Source organism: Amblyomma americanum, chromosome 1, assembly GCF_052857255.1.
Source record: "Amblyomma americanum isolate KBUSLIRL-KWMA chromosome 1, ASM5285725v1, whole genome shotgun sequence".
Classification (NCBI taxonomy): Eukaryota; Metazoa; Arthropoda; class Arachnida; order Ixodida; family Ixodidae; genus Amblyomma; species Amblyomma americanum.
This window is the reverse complement of record NC_135497.1, coordinates 187,958,218-187,977,865: the sequence shown is the minus strand read 5'-3', so window position 1 is coordinate 187,977,865 and position 19,648 is coordinate 187,958,218. Positions and strand designations below refer to the sequence as shown.

The following is a 19,648-nucleotide window of genomic DNA, read 5'->3' as shown; positions in this document are numbered from 1 at the left end:
TTGCTTCCACAGAGTTCAGGCCACAAGTTCAGGACAAGTTCGGGCCACAGAGTCCGTGAAGGCCCCGCCCGGCGGTTTTCACGGACTCTGTGGCCTGAATTTGACCGGCATGTAGAAACTTGTACATACAGATTTTTAACGCGACAACGTTAAGGAGCTCGTGTCGCAGAAAAGCCGGTGTCGTCGGCGTCTGTGGCCGTGAGAGAAAAATGGCGCATCTCGGTGGACACCTGAACCGCGCCGTAAGGGAAGGGATTTTAACGCGACAGCGTTAAGGATTGATTGAGTGATGGATTGATCGATTGACCATTGATTGATTGATTGATTGATCGATTTTTCCTTCCCTTAAGGCGCAATCCGGGTGTCGAGCGAGAAATGTGAGACAGGCGTCATTTCCTTTTCTTAAAAGCAATTGTTCATTTCATTTTCTTTCCCTTACGGCCAGGTTCGGGTGTCTGCCGAGATATGTGAGACAGGCGTCCTTTCTTTAAATTCTCCAAAGGGCCAGCGTCGCGCCGAACGGGCGATGGCGTTCCGTGTACTCCTCGGCAACGCTGCGACACGCTGTCGCGTCTCACTCTTAAAGAAGCTTAAGCGTCCTGCAATTTTTTTTCCTATTTCTCTGTCCCTCTCATTTGTACTTTTCGCTCAAACTCCGCGTTCGCGCTGGGTGGGGGCCCCTGTAGCGCCACCGCTTCTGCTCGCGCGAGGAACAAGCAGCTTGGCGAGCGCGAGCAGAACAGGTTAGGCGGCCGGAGCGAACAGCCGTCATCTTCAGCTCTTCGAGGCTTGCACAAACCGCCTTCATCCATGGCACGTCATCAGCAACAATAACTGGTACCCGCCGCGGTGGCTCAGTGGTTAGGGCGCTCGACTACTGATCCGGAGTTCCCGGGTTCGAACCCGACCGCGGCGGCTGCGTTTTTATGGAGGAAAAACGCTAAGGCGCCCGTGTGCTGTGCGATGTCAGTGCACGTTAAAGATCCCCAGGTGGTCGAAATTATTCCGGAGCCCTCCACTACGGCACCTCTTCCTTTCTTCCTTCACTCCCTCCTTTATCCCTTCCCTTACGGCGCGGTTCAGGTGTCCAACGATATATGAGACAGATACTGCGCCATTTCCTTTCCCCAAAACCAATTATTATTATTATTAACAATAACTGGTCACCGGTCGCGGTGGCTCAGTGGTTAGGGCGCTCGGCTACTGATCCGGAGTTCCCGGGTTCGAACCCGATCGGGGCGGCTGCGTTTTTGTGGAGGAAAAACGCTAAGGCGCCCGTGTGCTGTGCGATGTCAGTGCACGTTAAAGATATCCCCAGGTGGTCGAAATTATTCCGGACCCCTCCACTACGGCACCTCTTCCTTTCTTTCACTCCCTCCTTTATCCCTTCCCTTACGGCGCTGTTCAGTCGTTCCAACGATATATGAGACAGATACTGCGCCATTTACTTCCCCCCAAAACCAATTATTGTTATTATCATTATTATTAACACTAATTGGCCGCACCGTATTTGGTATTACTGTGCGCCGCACACTAAATGGTCAAAAATGTTCGTGAAATTGCAAATTAAAATTAAAAAATAATAATTTTAGCTTAGAATTTAATTCCCACTAAATTGTATATTTTCTAATTTTGAATTGAATTTTTCTAAAATTTTAATTATAAATTGAGACATGAAAATGACTAATAATAATAATAATTGGTTTTGGGGAAAAGGAAATATGGCGCAGTATCTGTCTCATATAACGTTGGACACCTGAACCGCGCCACAAGGGAAGGGATAAGGAGGGAGTGAAAGAAGAAAGGAAGTAATAGGCGCCGTAGTGGAGGGCTCCGGAATAATTTCGACCACCTGGGGATCTTTAACGTGCACTGACATCGCACAGCACACGGGCGCCTTAGCGTTTTTCCTTCATAAAAACGCAGCTGTTTTTCGTCTACCTTCAACCCCTGTCCTAAACATTCATACCCCCCCCCCCCCCCCAATTTCAATTCCTGAGGAAATCCCTGTCAACACCGACGGTTGGCTGTGCCGATGAGAGAGGAGGAAGGGAGGGTGCGCAGCGTGTAAAAGCAGGTAGCAGCAGGGGGCACACGTATTGCTTGGGAGATAGGGTGCCTCGATGACCAGTGCCGATCGGGCATCAAGGCACCCTATTGGGAGAGGAAGAAAGCCGGTCGACGGTGGTCGACCAGCGGTCACGTTTTGGAGAGGTCGTGACATGGACAACTCGCCGGGGAATTTCCACGCGGCTGTTGCCCTGCGTTTGCAGCATGTTGCAGCGTCGGTCCGCCGGTGTTTAGGAATCGGTTAACTGTGGATTCTGTACTGGATAGTGAAAGTGCGGCGTTGCAGCGGCGATAGCTTTTGCATCGTGAAGGAGTCCGTGAAGAGTGCCGGAAAAGCGATCGAACCGAAGACCGCAAGCGGAAGAAGGTCGAGAATGCACGTGAGTGTATAGAGACGCCAAAACAGGCCTGCCACTCCGGACCTCTCGGCAGCCAGTGCCTGTTAGTTTCGCTGATTAATTCGCTAAGCCGGCGAGCTTAGCTCTACTAATTTTAAAGCAGTGTCACTGTTCCCGTTCACTACAATCTCGGCCGCATTGGCATAGCAACGTTTGCAACAGATGGCAAACACACACGCATACATATCTCCTTCGTGAAACTACGATCGTAATGAGGGAATAAATCTGGCCGCAGAAAATGTGCCTTTTTCTTTTTTTTACAGCGGAAGAAGGTATGGCGAGAGCGTAAAAATGGTAACCACCGGTGGGTACCGTGGAAGCAGCGTAATTACCGTGGACTATATATAGGGTAATATATGGCTATAGCGGAGTGTGTAACCTGAAGGTAGTTGCTGCGGGAACCATCCGGAGGGTGGTTATCGTAGAATGAGAAGTGTATGGCGAGAGTGGAGGAATGCGCAGCCGAAAGTTGTTTCCCGGGGGAATAACTTGGAGAGTGGCTACCGTGGAAGGAGTAGGGAGAATAATACCGCAGCAGCTGTCGCTGAATATCGCTTTCTATTGTCATAACCATCCTTTGAGTTTTTTTTATTGTCCACGTAGGTTCGCTCGGCAGTACCACGTCATCCGAGTCATTCTGTAGATTCAACCACGGCCGGTCTCGAGAGGGGCGCGCACGCGCTCTTTCTTACGGCCTTCGCATTTGCCGCGGAAGCAATGCGAGTTTTTCTCCGGGAGTTATGCCCTCCGCAGCCGCTAGAGGCGCGACGACCCTACCGCTGGCTCCACACCTGCATCAACGGCGGTGGGCGGCTTTTTGCCTGGTTTCGCGGTGTGGCGCGCAGGTTTGTGGTGAGCGCTGCACCGAAATCAAAGAAACAAAATGCAGATGCTTAAGCTGCGTATCTTCAACACAGTCCACATGTGCACAGATTCTTCATCACAAACTTTGCTCGATGAAAACTTTTTTAAATGGGGGATAACTCTCCCCTTCCTCAAAACTATGGGGGATAACTCTCCCCTTCCTCAAAACTATGTCGAGCATTTGTGGTTTTAAATCCAGAATGAAATACTTTGATAATTTTCTCTCGTATCTCTCATGGTCCGTGATTGAATGACAAGTTAATGCTAAGGGGAAGAAAATGGAAACTAGGTAACGAAAGTTTTGCGCTCGTTCCATAAAAATATACTATAGGGAAAAATTGTATACGACGCGAACTGTCAAATAAATTGATTCTTGTGCGATATATATAGTACTTAATTATAATAATAATAATAATTGGTTTTTTGGGAAAGGAAATGACGCAGTATCTGTATCATATATCGTTGGACACCTGAACCGCGCCGTAATGGAAGGGATAAAGGAGGGAATGAAAGAAGAAAGGAAATAGGTGGTGCCGTAGTGGAGGGCTCCGGAATCCGATATCGCTTTTCGCACGTCCTGAATGTACTTTTTTTCATCCTCATATACGCCACAACTTCCTTAAACGAGAGGCCTGTATCGATAGCTCCGAAGAATATTAACTACTAATGTGCGAGCAAGTGTCAGGAAGCATTGTAATAGATTGCTCTCTCCTAGAAGCCATGGGCACGCGGTTCTTTCCGCTTTTGTTTATTAAACAAAAGGCCATAAGATTTCTCTGGAATGTATGCAGCCGCGCGCAAGTCTCTATGTTCAAAATTGTCGTAAGCGCGTTAGTCTGTTTCAAGTTCCTTGTCACCATTAAAATTTTCGAGGCCTACAGCGACCGTCCTTCTGACCTTAGTTGACCGAGTACATGTTTTATCGCTGCTCCGCCGAACTGCTTTCTGTTTAAGGACACGAGTTCGCCTAATAAACAGTTTTCGAGTTGGACGCAAGCTTTCTTGTCATTCTGGCCTGACTAACCAGAACGTAACAGAAGCAACCAGTACAAGCTGCGTATGCATGCTAACTGCCACAGATATTGACGCGTACTGAGTATTGCAATTTCAGAAATTATGTATGTCCAATGAGTGACTACCTGCAGCTGCCACAAAGAGCGCCATATTTTTTTTGTTGTCCACGTATATTCAACCTTCGGTGTGTCCTAAAACTGTCTAAAAATATTTCCTTTAAATACCTTTGTAAAATATCTCAGATTGTGCCGTTGAATATCTAATGCCCTCTATTCTCTTGAATTCAGGAACTTTTGTTAACATGTAATCATCGCAAATCAAAATTTTTAGTTCCTTCCATTGTAAGCTATAGGCCAGCTGGTATATACCGCGCATTGCTGTGAGGTTTAGTGGAGCTCCGTTACGTTGCGGAAAACTTCTTTTTTGGGATGCTACTTCGTTTCCTGAATGACGTGAGGAAAGTTCATGCTCCCGGGAGGTTTATCGAAAGCAATGACGAGGCTGCAGAAATGCAGGAGAATAATGCAAAGCTGGTAGTCATCGCCTCTCAGATAAGACTGTCCGCTCGTGAAGGCCGATTTTATTGAGACAGAGCGCAGTACCGAACTAATTTTGCTTTGCTGGCAGTTACTTAGTGCTTGAAGTTACTGTCAACAACTCGCTTAATTTTGCGTTCTCATCGGGTAGGACGGGCGGTCGTGAGACGCCGCCGAACTTCAAAATGCCTTTACAAAAGGAGATATTGGACGTCGCGTGCGTGCAACGTGCTCTGCTCCTGCGGCCAGGATTTGGTTCCGTCTATACCCGTTCCTTTCGCGAATGGTAACAATAATAATTGTTTTTGGGGAAAGGAAATGGCTTAGTATCTGTCTCATATATCGTTGGACACCTGAACCGCGCCGTAAGGGAAGGGATAAAGGAGGGAGTGAAAGAAGAAAGAGGTGTCGTAGTGGCGGGCTCCGGAATAATTTCGACCACCTGGGGATCTTTAACGTGCACTGACATCGCACGTTAAAGATTCCCAGGTGGTCGAAATTATTCCGGATGTCATGATACGTTTTCCCGGGGAGCACCATGAATTCTTGCTAATGCCGCTGTTGTGCAAAAGTAAAGCAGCTGCTCTTGAAATTTCAGGAGCTATATTTACGCTGCAGAATCATTTACTCTTAAAACTTGCCATCCAAGCGTTACACATCGCATATCATTCTACACACTCATTCAGTCCTGACGGAAGACGAACCACAGAGGCTGATATATCCTCGATTTTTAGCCAAATATAAGCGCAGAACGTGTGGGCGTCTGCGCTCGAAGCGTGCATTCGACCATTCACAGTCGGGCTAAAGGAGAGAGCGCGCAAACGTGAATTTCTTGTTTCAGATTTCTCCCATGGCAAAGGGGCTGACTACACGGCTTTTGCGTAAAGTGTAAGAGGTAAAATATAAAGGCTTGGCGGTCACCACTGGCGCAGGCCGACCTATGAGCAAGCGCGCGTACTCCTTCCGTGTGAACGGCGGTCGCAGCGGAGGAGCGGTGGGGCAGTGGCGACCCCACATAGATGCGGCGGGAGGCGGAAACAGGCCCCATTGCGAAGGCCGTAAGAAGAAAAGTGCGCGCTCCTCTCGAGACCGGCCGTGATTCAACAAGTCTCGGGGCACTAAAGTATGCAGCACAGTAGTGGCATAAGCTGCTTCTCATTCTGCTCGGCGTGGCTTCCCAGACCTTAAATTCGGCGTGCAAGTGCCCAAAAAAAAACAAACTGCGAGCTTATTCGTACGCTGTTCGTTTCGCGGCGAACAGAAATTGTGGCGCAAATTTTCCTTCGTTTTTTTTTTCTTTGGGGGGGGGGGGGGGGGGTCGCAGGCAAGTAGGCAACGCGGATTCTAAGGTGTTGGTTCTGCTCTGCCAGCGAATCAACTCTCCAACGTAGTGTTGTTTCAAAGCTTGAAGGCTGCAAGAAAGGACATGGTTATACGCAAAGGAAGGAACTGGAGGTAACTGATCGGACTTTCACGAGCGAAGCCGCCACGCGGGGAGACAGCGCACCACATGGCCGAGATTCCGTAGGCGTAGTAGAAGGGCGCGCCCAGGGCGGCGGCGGCGGCCGACACGCTGTTGGAGAGCGGGTCGTAGCGTAGCAGCGGGCCGGCTCCCGCGGGCGGCAGGCGGCGCAGCTCGCGGCGAACCTCTTCGTCGCCCACCAGCAGCGCGCTCAGCTCGCGCCGGCAGGCCACCCACATCTCCACGTACGAGAAGGCCGTGCTCGGGAAGCGCCGGAACACCTGCGGGCGGACGGGCGGGCGGCTATCGGGAGAGCAGTTCGCGCTGGGACTGTCGCGCCGTTCAACCTGTTTTTTTTTTTTTTGCCAACTGGGCGTTACCACACACCCGTGATTGGACTTTCCCGTGTGGTGGCTACTTTTTACATGATGGTGGATATGTCTCGATGTTGCCTGAGGACGTTAAAGCAAAATCCACGCGCGCAATGAATGGACAAAAGAGAAAAGTGCTCTTTCTAGAGGCTCCAATTCGTGCTGCTAAGAGTGAGCATGCAGAGCAAGCACGGCACTGTGCAGGCGCGTGTACGTGACTCTTCCTCTGGTAGGTCTATTGCAAGCTCTCTCCCTTGCGCGACTCGCTGTGTTTGCTCGGACTGCTTTCCTTGTACCTCAGGCACCATTGGCACAGGCCGTTCGTGATGCTCCGAAGGAAACCTGCAGGCTGCGGCCAGGTGATATCAGTAAACATGACGTTATCAAGATCAAATCCAGGATGCAGATCTCGAACAGGCGCAGCAGCTGCTAGACCTTACAAGTACAGCAGCTTTGGAATCCTTTATCCGGCTATCCCGCCTCCCTCTAACCTTGATCAAATCCTTTTCCTCTGTCCCTTGATCTTGCAGCTGCCAGAAGCTGAGGAGCCAGGAGTCATTACACGTATGTACACCCTTTATAAAACGTTTAGAGCCCAGGGGGTTTGCTTCCGAGCCATACCGTGTGGCTTGCAATGCGTCCTCAGCGTTCCAAATCTCCTGAAGGTAATATTTTTGGTCTTGCCCCTTCCGACGGATAGAACTTTCAAGAAAGCTCACAAAAGCCTCCACTACACAGATAATCTGCAAAACCCCTGGGCTCAAAACTTTTGACAAAGGCTGTACATTCGAGCCCGGATATATCGAATTAACGGTAAGAACATTCCCTTGAAAATCCCGCAGCATTATTCGCGTTCAGTGGAACATTCGATATATCTATACTATGTCGAACGCCGCGCTGCGCCGCGCCCCTGCAAGCGGAGTTTCTCCTAACGGCGCTCTTCAATCAATTTTCGCCCGCGAAGAAGGGTCGGTTGCGCGGCCATGGGCACCTACTGGCAGCGCTAGCGCTATGGAACCGCAAGGTGTGCTTGAGGGTGGCTTTCGGTCTATTGTACTCATTTATGTGGAGCAGCTTATCCAAGAAGAGCAGCTAACCTAACTAAAGCTCAAAGCGGCGGCCCTCGTCTGGCGAGCTTCACTCCCTTCGCTGCAGAAGGCGTCGCGGAAGTCAAATGTACCTTAATTTTAGTCAGCAATTATGCTATTTATAGCACGTTGTAACAGTATTAGCTGATTTATGGTAATCAGTCGTTGCTAGCACGCTGGCGGGAGGCACGTCACTGAAAGAAGCGCGTCACTAGCGGGGGTGCAATGTATTCTTTATTCTAGGCTATATACAGTAAGCTTAACTATATTGTCATTTTTGTACATAGAACTATTTCGCTATCTCCTTCGAGTTCGATATATCCGGGTTGGACTATTTTTTCCCGTAAGCCTTTTCTCGCTCATTCTAATTTCCGAGCTAGACTGTGTACACTTGCACAGAGCATCTGTATTTAGGCGCAGGCGTTTTTTCAGTCTGCGATTGGGCGATTGGGCTCGTTTATTTACCGTGTTGCATGATATTTTTTGAGCGTGTTTAGTACCGCCTGTGCTAAATGTATGTTTATGTATGATCGCATGCTGATAGGTTTCTGAAGATAGTTTGTTTGCATAGCGTAAGGCTAACTATTTCAACGTGCCTTCGTGCTTCCGCTTCCACTGTATACTTGGAAACCAGGGGCTCCTCAAGCCGTCGTAGAACGGCTATTCCCTTGTCCTGTACACCTAGATATATGGGTAACAACATGACTGAATGAACTGAAAAAACACGCGCCAAAATATCTGCAGATTTCGCCTGCACCTGGAATGCGGCACCGAAGCCTCTGCCGACCCCGTGTGCCGAATGCCGCCTCACCCTTGAGAGCGCCTGCTCGCTGTGGAAGCGGTCGCTGGGCCAGATGCGCACGGAAAGAGCGCGCAGGCGCTGCACGGTCTCGTGCCGCGTGCCGCTGGCCATGGGCCAGGGTGCGTCGCGCAGTTCCCGCATCGCGTGCTCCCGGGCTTTGCGCAGGAGGTTGTCCAGGCGGCGCCGCTCGCGCGGGCTGTAGATGATCAGTCGCCAGTGGGCGGCCAGCAGCAGCCCGAACACGTCCTCCGTGTCGCGCATGCACGCGAACGTGGCCGCGTACCGGCTGAGGAGCTGGTTCGCCTGGTAGCGCACCGCGTGCAGCGACTCGTTCGCCACGCCTGCGGGGTGCGACACCCGCCCCCGTGGTTTCGCTGTGCATGGCCGTCGTGCCGTGTGCTCTCTCGCGTCGGTGGCGAGAAGGCTTCGCCGTCGATCGTCTGAGACCCGGCCGGCTGCGACGCTCAAGGCATTGCAGCGATCGTGAGATCTTGCAAGCTTATGTAGGCCTGCTCATAAGTGTATGTATACGCTCGCCATCGTAAGTTTGTGAAGCGCGATGAAGGTAGTAAACACGGCGCGGAAAGACGCGTCTTATGATACGTGGCCGTGTTTACTTTGACCATGAACGAACTCGCCCTCCAGAGAGTATAGAACTTACAGAACGTGACTTTAACGAATAAACTTAATTTATTTGCATCCAGGGTGAATTGCTTGTGAGTTAATGGTGCACTAGTTGTGCACATGCAATTCGCGCACTTAGTATCAGACTCCGTATATTTGTTCCGGGGTGTGTGCAAAGAGGGCGATGAAATTTTTCTTTGCAAATCTTTTGGCTGCGAGCAATACTTCCTCGTAACTGCAGCAGTAGTCTTTTTTGAACGGATCCGGAAGAAACCAATGCTAACTGAATTTGAATTTCATTTATCTCGACTTGCGCTATAGTTGTGTGTCTCACTCATAATTCGGCTAAAACAGCTTTCAAGATCTCAATTGATACTGCAGTGACAGGGCGCCCCAATAGAAAAAACATAGCTTTTCCAATTTTCACTTTATGCTCGAGTCTATGTTATAAGCATTTCTTTCCACAGTTTTAACTTGCCGCAGTATCTTCTATCTCGCAGATTAATTTTCTGTCCTCGCATTTTATCGACTCTTTGCGATTCTACTTGTGGCTTATAGTGTACAGTTGGGGACCAAAATTTACAGGAGCTGTGCTCCACCAGTTGGAACGAATACCAGCTGGCTGAGTAGTGAGGCGCGAAGCACAAGTGATTACCTTCAAATCCCGTTAGACTATACTTATCTCCTTCTTACACTGGGGTGGTAGTCTCTTAGAGGAATGATATAAAAGGTTCAATAACAGCGATCACTTATCGGAACTGATTCCCTTCCAACTATTACGTTTCTATTTTTCCCGAGTAGTTTCCTTGCCATTGTACGCAATCGAGTGATCCGTAAGAGTCCATTCATGCAGGAAGCACAAACACAATAGTTAAGGTACCGTTAAAGGAATTTATGTGGTCTTGGTGCCTCCTGAGCCCGTTTTCAGCCTTTAGAAATCGCACATTATGCGCAGTTTCTGGTTCACCAATAGGAACACAAAATCACGTGCGCGATGCCTCGAACGCAGGGCGGTTCAACTCCTTTTGAAAAAGACATAGCAGATGAAGACAGGGCAGTGAAAGACAACACAGGACGACCGCTCGTCCTGTGTTGTCTCTGCACTGCCCTGTCTTCATCTGCTATGTCTTTTTCAAAAGTGATGCACCAACAAGCCCAAAGCTCCACCCTATTAAGGTTCAACTCTATTGAGCATCTTTAAAGTGGATGTACTCGAACTGCTCTTAGGGGAAGTGGCTTGCCGTCACGTTAGCAGTGTGCTCCGGTGCATCGTCCCGGCGCGACACGAATCCCCTCAGACCGGTTCTTTTGCGCGCCCCTCCTAAATGTACTCTGACCGTTGTTAGGAGAAGGGGTGTGCCATCAAGTGTGTTTTGTTTTTTCATGAGAAATTGGGCCTACGTGTCTGCTGGCCGAGAAGGAAGCTTTGAAGCGTATCCTTCCAGCACCCCCTGGCCTTCAAGGCGCGATCCTGCCTTCAAAGACCCAAACGTACAACTAAGGCATAGTTTAAAATGACACTGTCAGATCCACGTGTAGCCCTCCATCAAAATACCAGCTTTATATTGTCAAGAGTAGTGTGGCTGCAATGGGGTCTCGCGCTATGCCATGTGTCTCATTGTGTGCGAGCCACCAAAACGGAACTTTCCTCAGAACGAATCGGCACATTTAACTGAACTAGTAACAGAGGCCCATTTACACCACCGCAGGTCAAAAGGAGATACTGTATCCGCTTCTCCACAACAGCGCTTATTTCTCTGCTCACTGCTTTTGGCAAGCTAATGTACTTATCGTAATACACAAAGCTTGTTCGGTACCTAGATTAACTGATCCAGGGAATAACTGTGGCACGAAACAGGAGGACTGTCCCTCAAAAGTACATCACAACCGTTCATGCGGTTCTAGCTTATTGCAAGCGCTTCATAAATCACAAAAAGCCGTTATGAATGTTATTTGTGTACATCTATGCTGAAAACGGAAAATGTGTCACGTTTTGAGACGCGTTCCGTTTTGTCGCTGATGCCAAGCGGCTCGCCGGTGACAGTTTTGCCAAGAAACGATGAGGCTTCATGGCGCCCCTTTTCGCCTGTAGCAGTTATGTTACTCAGTTAAAATTCGATAACGCAGCGGCAGATGCCCGTAGAAGGCGGCCCTCCAGCCAATGGGGTCGACCGATTGTCATGACGTCGCGATTAATCGCCTTGCTCCTGCCAGTCACCCACGATGTCACACTAGCGAGTGGAAGGGGATTAACCGCGACGTCATGAAAATCGGTCGATGCCATTGGCTGGAGGGCCTCCTTTGAGGGGCTTTGCAGCTGCGTTCTTGAGTTGTATCTGACTATACAGCTTCACAGCTGTGGATGGTACAAGTCGTATACACGCAGCAAGGTCCCTTTCCCGTCTGCCTCACCCCCATACTTCTGGACGAAGGCCCATCCTAGGTGCTCTTGGATGTCGTCACGGTATCGTGTCAGCAGATCGGAGAGCGTACTACGCAGCCGCCTGTCGCTCATCAGGACCTCGTCTCCGTCTGTGAATCTGCGAGGGGGCTGCATGTGCCTGAAAAGAGACTCTTCATTTTAAACGTGTGCGACGGCACTAAGAAACACCTGTGTTTCAAACTTTGATGTGCAAAGGACGATTGCGTTTGCCCCGCAAATGGATCCCCCCAGCTACATCAATCAGGCGCCGATAAAGCTATAGGTTCACAAGATGGGCTCCCTTAGCAGTGGACATGTATTTGTTAGACCTGCGGAGCTGCATGCTGGTGCCGAGACCCCGCATCATTTGCTAGCGCGTCGTCGCAGAAGATGCGCGTGCCTGTTGAGTGCCGACGTCCAGTCGACCGCGCTCTCGTTGGTCATGGCGCTCAGCGTGGTGAGCGCGGGGTTCTGGGTTTCGGCGGCCAGCAGCTTCCGGAATGCCTGGGCAACGTAGTTCTCCATGCGCCGGAAGCGCTCCACGCGCTCCTCGTCGATCTTGGCACGCCCGGCCACGAAGGTCTGGTAGAAGGCGGCCCAGTAGTCGCGGAATCGCTTGGGGTCGCTGAGCCGCGCGAGCTGGCCATGCCTCTCCGCACCATACACGTGCGCCGCTGGACGCACGAGCACGCGCTGCGGCCTGTGCCTCAGCGGGTCCAGTGACAGCTGGATCCAGCTGGGCAGGTCCCAGGCGAAAGACAGCTTGACCATCAGGTCCATGGGGTCGGCGGGCACCGGCGGCCTGTCGGGCCACGGCAGCCCCAACTCGCGCATGAACGTAGCCAACTCCTGGACCGCCTTTGCCGTGTCCGTCCTCGCGCGCAGTGTGCACATTCTGCGCACCCCAGCCATGTTCCCATTTGAATGCCCATAGGAGAGCGATTGTTCGGTCTGCTCAGAGCTACTGGTGAGAGCGGCTTGGCTTTCGATAAAAACCAGCCAACGTTATACAGGCTGTTTCACCTAAGACTTTACACATTTTTTTAAAATAGGCTTTTTGAGTTAGAAGAGCTTTTTTTTTTTGCATAGCATTGTCAGCGGTCTAGTACATCAGAATACAGCTAAAACGTGCTAACAGGTTGGTTAACTAATATTGAATAGTTACCTTTTTAACTATTACTGTTAGGCTCCTTAATTATTGAGAGGCGTGTAGCCCACCATAATATCCATATCAGTTCTTCGAATTTCGAAAACGGGGTTACCCTCGGCACTGTGTCCCGTCAAATTTTGGCTGCATCGCGCCAAAATACATGCTCGGTCGAGAAGCTTGCAGGCAAAGCAACCTCTCCAGTTGATGTAACTCGTCGAAATAGCCAAAGGTTGTTGGTCCACAGTTCTACACCGCTGACAATGCTTTGACGAAAAAAGCACCCTTCTAACTCAAAAATTCTCTTTTTAAAAATTGTGTACAGTCTTAAGTGAAGCACCCTGTATATGTGACGAGAGACGAGCGCCTAATTAATCGTAGTGCACATCGTAGAACGCCCGACGCGGCCTACTCTCGCAGGCGCCTGCTGCTTTCGAGTTCGGCAACACGCAGAGGCTCGAGGTATGCTCAGGCAAGCGGCGTCGCAAGACTGCTGCGTATCGTGCTCACAGCTTTTTTCCTCCTCGACTACTTGGGCTTTCTGTTGTTGCACTGCTGCCAGTGCGGAAACCTTCATTGCAGGGTGTCCAAAGGACCATACACAGATGCTGTAGCCGACAGAGCAGCTGCTTGCCTGATTTTGGTGGTACACTTGTCAAAATGCTGGAATCGCTCGCCCTAATCGGTCGCCTTTATGTTCGTCAGGACGCGTAATAATATGTGACCATGTCGAACGTCTCGTGCGCTGCGAATCCTCCGGCAGGCAAAGTTGCAGTATAAGGTCGCAAAATGTGAGAAGATTGCACATGAAAACTGCTCCTCACTGCCTGCGGAATCATTTGACTAAATGCCATTTTGTACCTTTATGTAGGGGCACGAAGTGCATCTCTCTTAACATGGAACTTGTTGGGCCTTCAACAGAGTGACTATTGCAGTGACTATTGCTCAGCGAGTTCATAAAAGCGATGTCTTGCGAAGCAGAATCAACGGTCGCTTTAAGAAAAGCCAAACTCCACGGGCCTCATGTGTTCCTCTGGATTCTATATGTCTGTGGGTGAATTAGTCTGCGAATTTCGGTGATGATCGCAGCAGAAGGATACAAATGTGCGTCTGCTCTTCAACCCTTCGTCAGCAGCGCAGATGTCATTATGTCCGTGCGGGTGTGTAAGGTACTATTCGTTAACCGGCCAGTCGAGGAGCAGCCCGATGTTAGCGTCTCTGTGCTTGAAGCCAGAGATTCTCTACTCACTCGCACATGTTTAGCCCCAACAGGGAGGCACGCCGTGCTTTCTGAAGGATGCATATTCAAGCGTCCAGAAGGGGCCTTATAAAACGATTTTTAAACATTGTAAATAAACACGCCCAACCTGTATATGTCGTCCTAATGAGCATCTGACTGCTGGCCAGTCGCTATAGCACAAGCTGATGAACACATCAGCAAAATACACCCACAGCAAAAGGCTTGCAGCCGTGCTCTTATAAATGATGTCTATTTCCTGTGACTAAGGGCGCGGGATCGAATCTCGGTCGTGGGGGCCGCATTTCGATGGAGGCGAAATGGAAAAATGCCCGTGTGGTGTGTATTGTCAGTGCAATTTAAGAACCCCGGGTGGTCTAAATTAATCCGGAGCTCACCTCTAAGACGTCTCTTATTTCCCTTAGCAGCTTTGGGACTTTAAACTCCAGATACCAGGCCGCTCCGTCATCTCTATACATCACTTCTGCTTCGTTGACATCATTGACTCATGACTTCTAGCGTGTTAGGTAATTACGAGGGTAAGGTGTCAGGGGAGGGGAACGGGGGGATGCAGTGAAATGGATAAGTTCTTATTATCGTGTATAACTCTATCGATACAAATTGCATTCGGTGAATTCTTGCAATGGCAGAAGCTGTGCCCCTTCATACACAGCAGACCTTGCAGCCTTTACAAAAAGAAGGGTGTCGGGCCTCTTTAAAGCGGCAACTGGGGACAAGTCGTTCAAATTGTTCTATGCCAATTGATTACAGCACTATAATGACAAAGTGGCAGCTTTCACTGTAAACGGGGCTTTTATACGCTAGAAAAGAAAAAAAATGAAAGGCAGGTATCGCCGCCACAGGCCGTTTTCGCAATCTAAGTGCGGTGTGCGCTGACGTCAAAAACATTCTCTTTTTTTGTTGCACAGTGCCATTCACTTCCAGTTGGTAATCAAGGGGGTCATTTTTGTCACTGACATCGCGAGTTTGAAGCTACTGGCAGCAAAAAAAAGGTATTTTATTTTCAACTTCAGATTTCTCAGCAATAAATGTGTGTTTGGATGCCTCGTCAACAGAGTCACGAAGCACCAAACAGTTTATTTTTACCGAGAACGAAATTTGAAGGGAGTTGTTTATCTATATTGCTTCGCTTAAGTAATGGTTGTTTTCTGGAGTGGGCTCTTTCCGTACTCATGTCGATGCGTGTAAAGTAACCATGAATTTCGCGACGGCATGACCTGCCTGACTATTAAAGGTTAGAACTTGGTCTTCTTGATGTGTAACATTATTTGCATAACAATGCTCGTCCTTGTCGAGTCGCTCTTGTGAGTTAATCTCCGGAAAGTGGCAGTATCGCCAATTGCGGGGTTGAGTTCGTTTTCCGAAATTAAAACTCAGCTCTGTGTGAAGGAGTCACACGCAGAGCGTCTCGTGAGAATTTTATGCCATCTAGAACTCTGCTGGTATTTCGGACAGCACAAGTGGAATTACTCGAACTTACACCTTCAGAGCGTTTTGTCAGTCGTGGCAAGTACGTCCACATGCTGCAATGTATGCCTAATTTTGTGTGGTCAGCATAGAACTTTCTTTGTCGCAAGCGGTTATCTAAAGGCGCTAGCTCTAGGAATATTCCCCCCACTGACTTCGTTCTCCTAAACATCCAGTGTAAAAAGTGAATGTCTTACCATTCTAGATGCTTTGTTTTAGCATAGTGCTTGCCCTCCAGCGCAGCTAACACAGCCATGCGCAATCATTTTTGTGCTTCGCCTGTCATCATTCACGCTTTGGCCATCAAGGAATCTCGCGGGCTGCAAATTTATGTCACGTCAACTAAGAAGGGTCGAGGCCTTTTGTGTACATAAATGACGACAGGTAGGACCTATCTCAACGAGATTAAAGCCATTATTCATGCAAGGGCACCTGGAGGTGCTGTACATGCATCCTGGTTTATAGCTATGATGGCCAGTATGCCCTCCGGAGAGCCGGCGCCACTATTCATGAAAGGGCACCTGGGGGTGCTGTCCTGGTTTATAGATATATGATGGCCAGTATGCCCTCCGGAGAGCCTGCGCCACTATTTATGAAAGGGCACCTGGGGGTGCTGTACATGCATCCTGGTTTATAGCTATGATGGCCAGTATGCCCTCCGGAGAGCCGGCGCCTCAGCGGCGCGTGCGCCGAGTAGGAGTGCGTGCCTGTAGAGTGCCTCCGGCTTGCTCATCATTTTGAGGCCGCTGGCACGCCCCTCGCTCAGCTGCGCCACGAGCGATGTGATCCAGCGGATGCGTGCGTCCATCTCGACACTGTAGGAGTAGTCGACCATTGGCCGCCAGCCGGAGCACACGAACGCCGAGAAGTCCTGGCACGGGTCCAGGCTGCGGTTCAGCCCTCTGCCGACAAGCGAGGCGTGCTTGTGGCACTCGCGGTACTCGCACACCTGCCGTACAAAACCGCGGGGCGCACCTTTCAGCCCAGCTCTGCCTGGTTTCGTTTACTGTATACAACAGCGTGCGCCTCGGCCTGGCCGAGTTTCCAAGGTTCGCGTTTCGATGGGCCGTGGGAGTGGCGAAACAGGCACTACGGCTGACCAGTGTGTTCACTTTTAACACAGTGGTTCGGCTTGCGCGAGTTTTGTGTACGCTGAGAAGGTCCACTCGAAGTCTCCGCCACAAAATAATATGTGAAACATGTTGCCCTTAGCAAAAATGGAAGAAACCTCCGTCGGGACTCAACCGATGTTTGTGGGACGACGAAAAATAACGGGAACAATAACAAATGCGTGCTGTTAGCTCGCTTGTAAGACGCGTAAATATGTGCCCACTGTTGGAAGTACCACTTCAGCGCTTCGGCGGCGTACATGGCTGAAGCTTGGATTGGTAAGTGAAGACGCAAGGGTGGTATCTTTTGCACAGCCTGAACTACGAGAGCTAGTCGGCCACTCATGCTTTTACCCTATGGCCGCGTGTGTAGGCCTAAAGAAAAAAAAAGTATAGGCCACCGTGACTGGCGCCTTGACAGGACAGACACGCACGGCAACGGTGTGCTTGACCGCTGTGGAATTCGCTTCGAGCGTGGAGGTGTTTTACTTTTTTCCCCCTTTTCAGAAGACATGTGTACTTAAAGGTCACGCAGACCTGACAGTCTCCTGCACCAGTTGTGCTGACGCTTGTCAGTTAACACACCATATGGGAATCTGACAGCACACACGTATGCCGACCATTGTCGCACCTGCCGAGCAGCGAGTGATGCAAGCAGATCTGCCGAGGGAGATCTCCTAGGTTCACGTAGATTTCGAAGAAATACCAGTACAATCGGCCTGAAGCACGGTTTTCTTACACCGTCCACCGAGCGCAGCCACGTGACTACAGAGCTGCAGGGAGATTTCTTAAAAATATAACTCCGCGTAATTTCTGTTACGGAGCTCATCGCTGTGCTGACAGGTAGAGGCGGTTCCTTCTTCCGTCATATAGTTTGTCTCTGGGAATCCCACATCCCATCTGTGTACCGCCCACACACATACCTCAACCACCTGGAAGACTGCCCTTTCGGCCACACGAGCCAGTGAACAGCGCTAGCTGATTGACCGGGCTAGGCTGGAGGGGAAGGCCAGAGGGCTCTTGGACTAAGGAGCCCTCCTGGGGAGGTTCTTATCTTTGTTATTAGATATTGTCCTCCTCCTCTCTGAGAAACCGAGCGCAACTAAACAGCACGAAGAGAAGAGCGCCTGTGTTGTCGTGTCTTCTGTTCGTCCTTGTAAGTAGCGCTGCTGACTGGTAGAGGTTCAGTAAATTGCTCTGACAGCCCAGAAGTGCTTTAGAGCATAGAAATACAGTATTTTTCGGTTCCCGATTCCAGTTATTAAGAAGGTGGACTCTCCTGGCCCCGTGCTAGTCTTTTTTTTTTCGATCCACATTGCAACGTGACTGCCCTAGTGTGGCAGGAGCCCTGAGGTCTAGTCAGATACAACTCAAGAACGTAGCGGCAGAGATGCCCCTCAAAGGAGGCCCTTCAGCCAATGGCGTCGACGGATTGTTACGACGTCGCGGTTAATCCTCTTCCACGCGCTAGAATGACAATGACATCGCAGGTGTCTGGCAGGTGCGAGCGGATTAATCGCAGATTAACCGGGACGTCACATGACAATCGGTCGACGCCATTGGCTGAAGGGCCTCCTTTGAGGGGCAGCTCTGCCTCTACATTCTTGAGTTGTGTACTATAGCTATCCGATCAGGACGAATTTTGTTGAACGGCGAAGATTAAAAAAAAAGAAAGCTTTGAAGCTTTTCCTTGTGTAGCCGTATAACTCGGGCGGTAAGGTGTATACTAAAGATAATTATTAGCTGTGAATGGTACAGCGCGAAACAGATGGAATACAAAAGTAGGAGACGACACAGAGAGCGCGAAAGAAGTATACAGCCTGCCAAAAGTATCCCCCAGCCGTACACGAAGTATTCCAGGGTCAGGCGCATTCCCAATAGCTCGTATGTAGACAAAAGTAGAAGACGACACAGAGGAGCTCTTGGGAAGGCGCCTGACCCTGGAATACTGCGTATATGGTTGGGGGGATATTTTTGGAAAGCTGTATACTTCTTTCGCGCTCTATGTGTCGTCTCCTACTTTTGTCCGTTTCACGCTGTACCATACACAATGAACTATTATCGACTCGACCAGCTATCCGTAATCATTCCCTTGTTCTGCTTTGCTACTGCAGCGAAATTTTAAACACCCGAGACAGAATCAATTCTCTAGGCACCGAGAGACAATGATGCATATTCACGATGACGTTGCTAAACATTCCTGTGCTGTTATGGCATGTGCTAATGCACAGCACTTGGCGACTGTGTCTCAGCAGCACCTTCCAGCGCACCAGGCTGTCGCTCTTTAATGTCATCGCATATATAAGTTCGTCTTCCATGAGGAACGCAGCCAGCTGTTTAACAACACGAAAGCGAGAGCAACGTATATCTGAAGCGGAGTCATTTATGCTGATCAGCTGAGACCGCGGCTAAAATTGTTTAGCGTGTTCAGTGCTGCGGCGCTTTCGCTCACGTCGAAACATGCAGGCAGTGACAGAGCCGGCAGTGATATTGCGACTGACCACGTCCTTGTGAGTGAGCGGCGGCTGTCCCTCCCGCAGCAGGATGAAGATGATGGCAACCAGTATCGCGAACGAGAAGGCGCTGACGAGGCTCAGGAGGACTGTGCGGAAAGTGCAGTAGCCGGCCGGCGTCTCCTGCTGGCCGGACTGGCTCAGCACCTGCGATGCCGCGCACACAGGGGTGGTCACGCAGCCTGGGAGGGCGTGGCCCAGTGGTGGGTCAATGTCGCAGATGTGGCAAGGCATCCGTAGTGATGGCCCATTTGCTTCTTGAGCAAGGAATAGCGTGCGCAGAGCCCACTATAATTAACCCTGTCGACGTCCCACACTTCCGAATTCCCCACTTTTTGTAGCTAATAGCTACATTACGGTAGCATTTCGAGCCTTCAGCGTGGCGGCGCCGCCACTTGGTCACGTGATTGGTCACATGGTGCGCAGCAGCTGCCGGCGGCGCGGCGCCGTGGCTGATCACGTGGTTCGTCACGTGACCAAGTTCCACTCGGCCAGCTGTAGCT

General features: G+C 50.2%; 1 protein-coding gene across 1 annotated transcript in view; it reads right to left on the bottom strand.

Annotated features, from left to right (window-relative positions):
• The window catches only part of LOC144115166 (endothelin-converting enzyme 1-like), a 29,281-nt gene extending 9,902 nt beyond the window's left edge, over positions 1-19,379 (bottom strand). The window contains exons 1-6 of the mRNA XM_077649369.1: positions 19,134-19,379; positions 16,231-16,472; positions 12,052-12,546; positions 11,642-11,790; positions 8,615-8,946; positions 6,390-6,625 (exon numbers count right to left, since the gene is read on the bottom strand). Of these exons, the coding sequence (XP_077505495.1) occupies positions 6,390-6,625; positions 8,615-8,946; positions 11,642-11,790; positions 12,052-12,546; positions 16,231-16,472; positions 19,134-19,379 (1,700 nt within the window). The remainder of the gene's footprint in view (positions 1-6,389; positions 6,626-8,614; positions 8,947-11,641; positions 11,791-12,051; positions 12,547-16,230; positions 16,473-19,133) is intronic.
• Between the last annotated feature and the right edge of the window lie 269 nt (positions 19,380-19,648).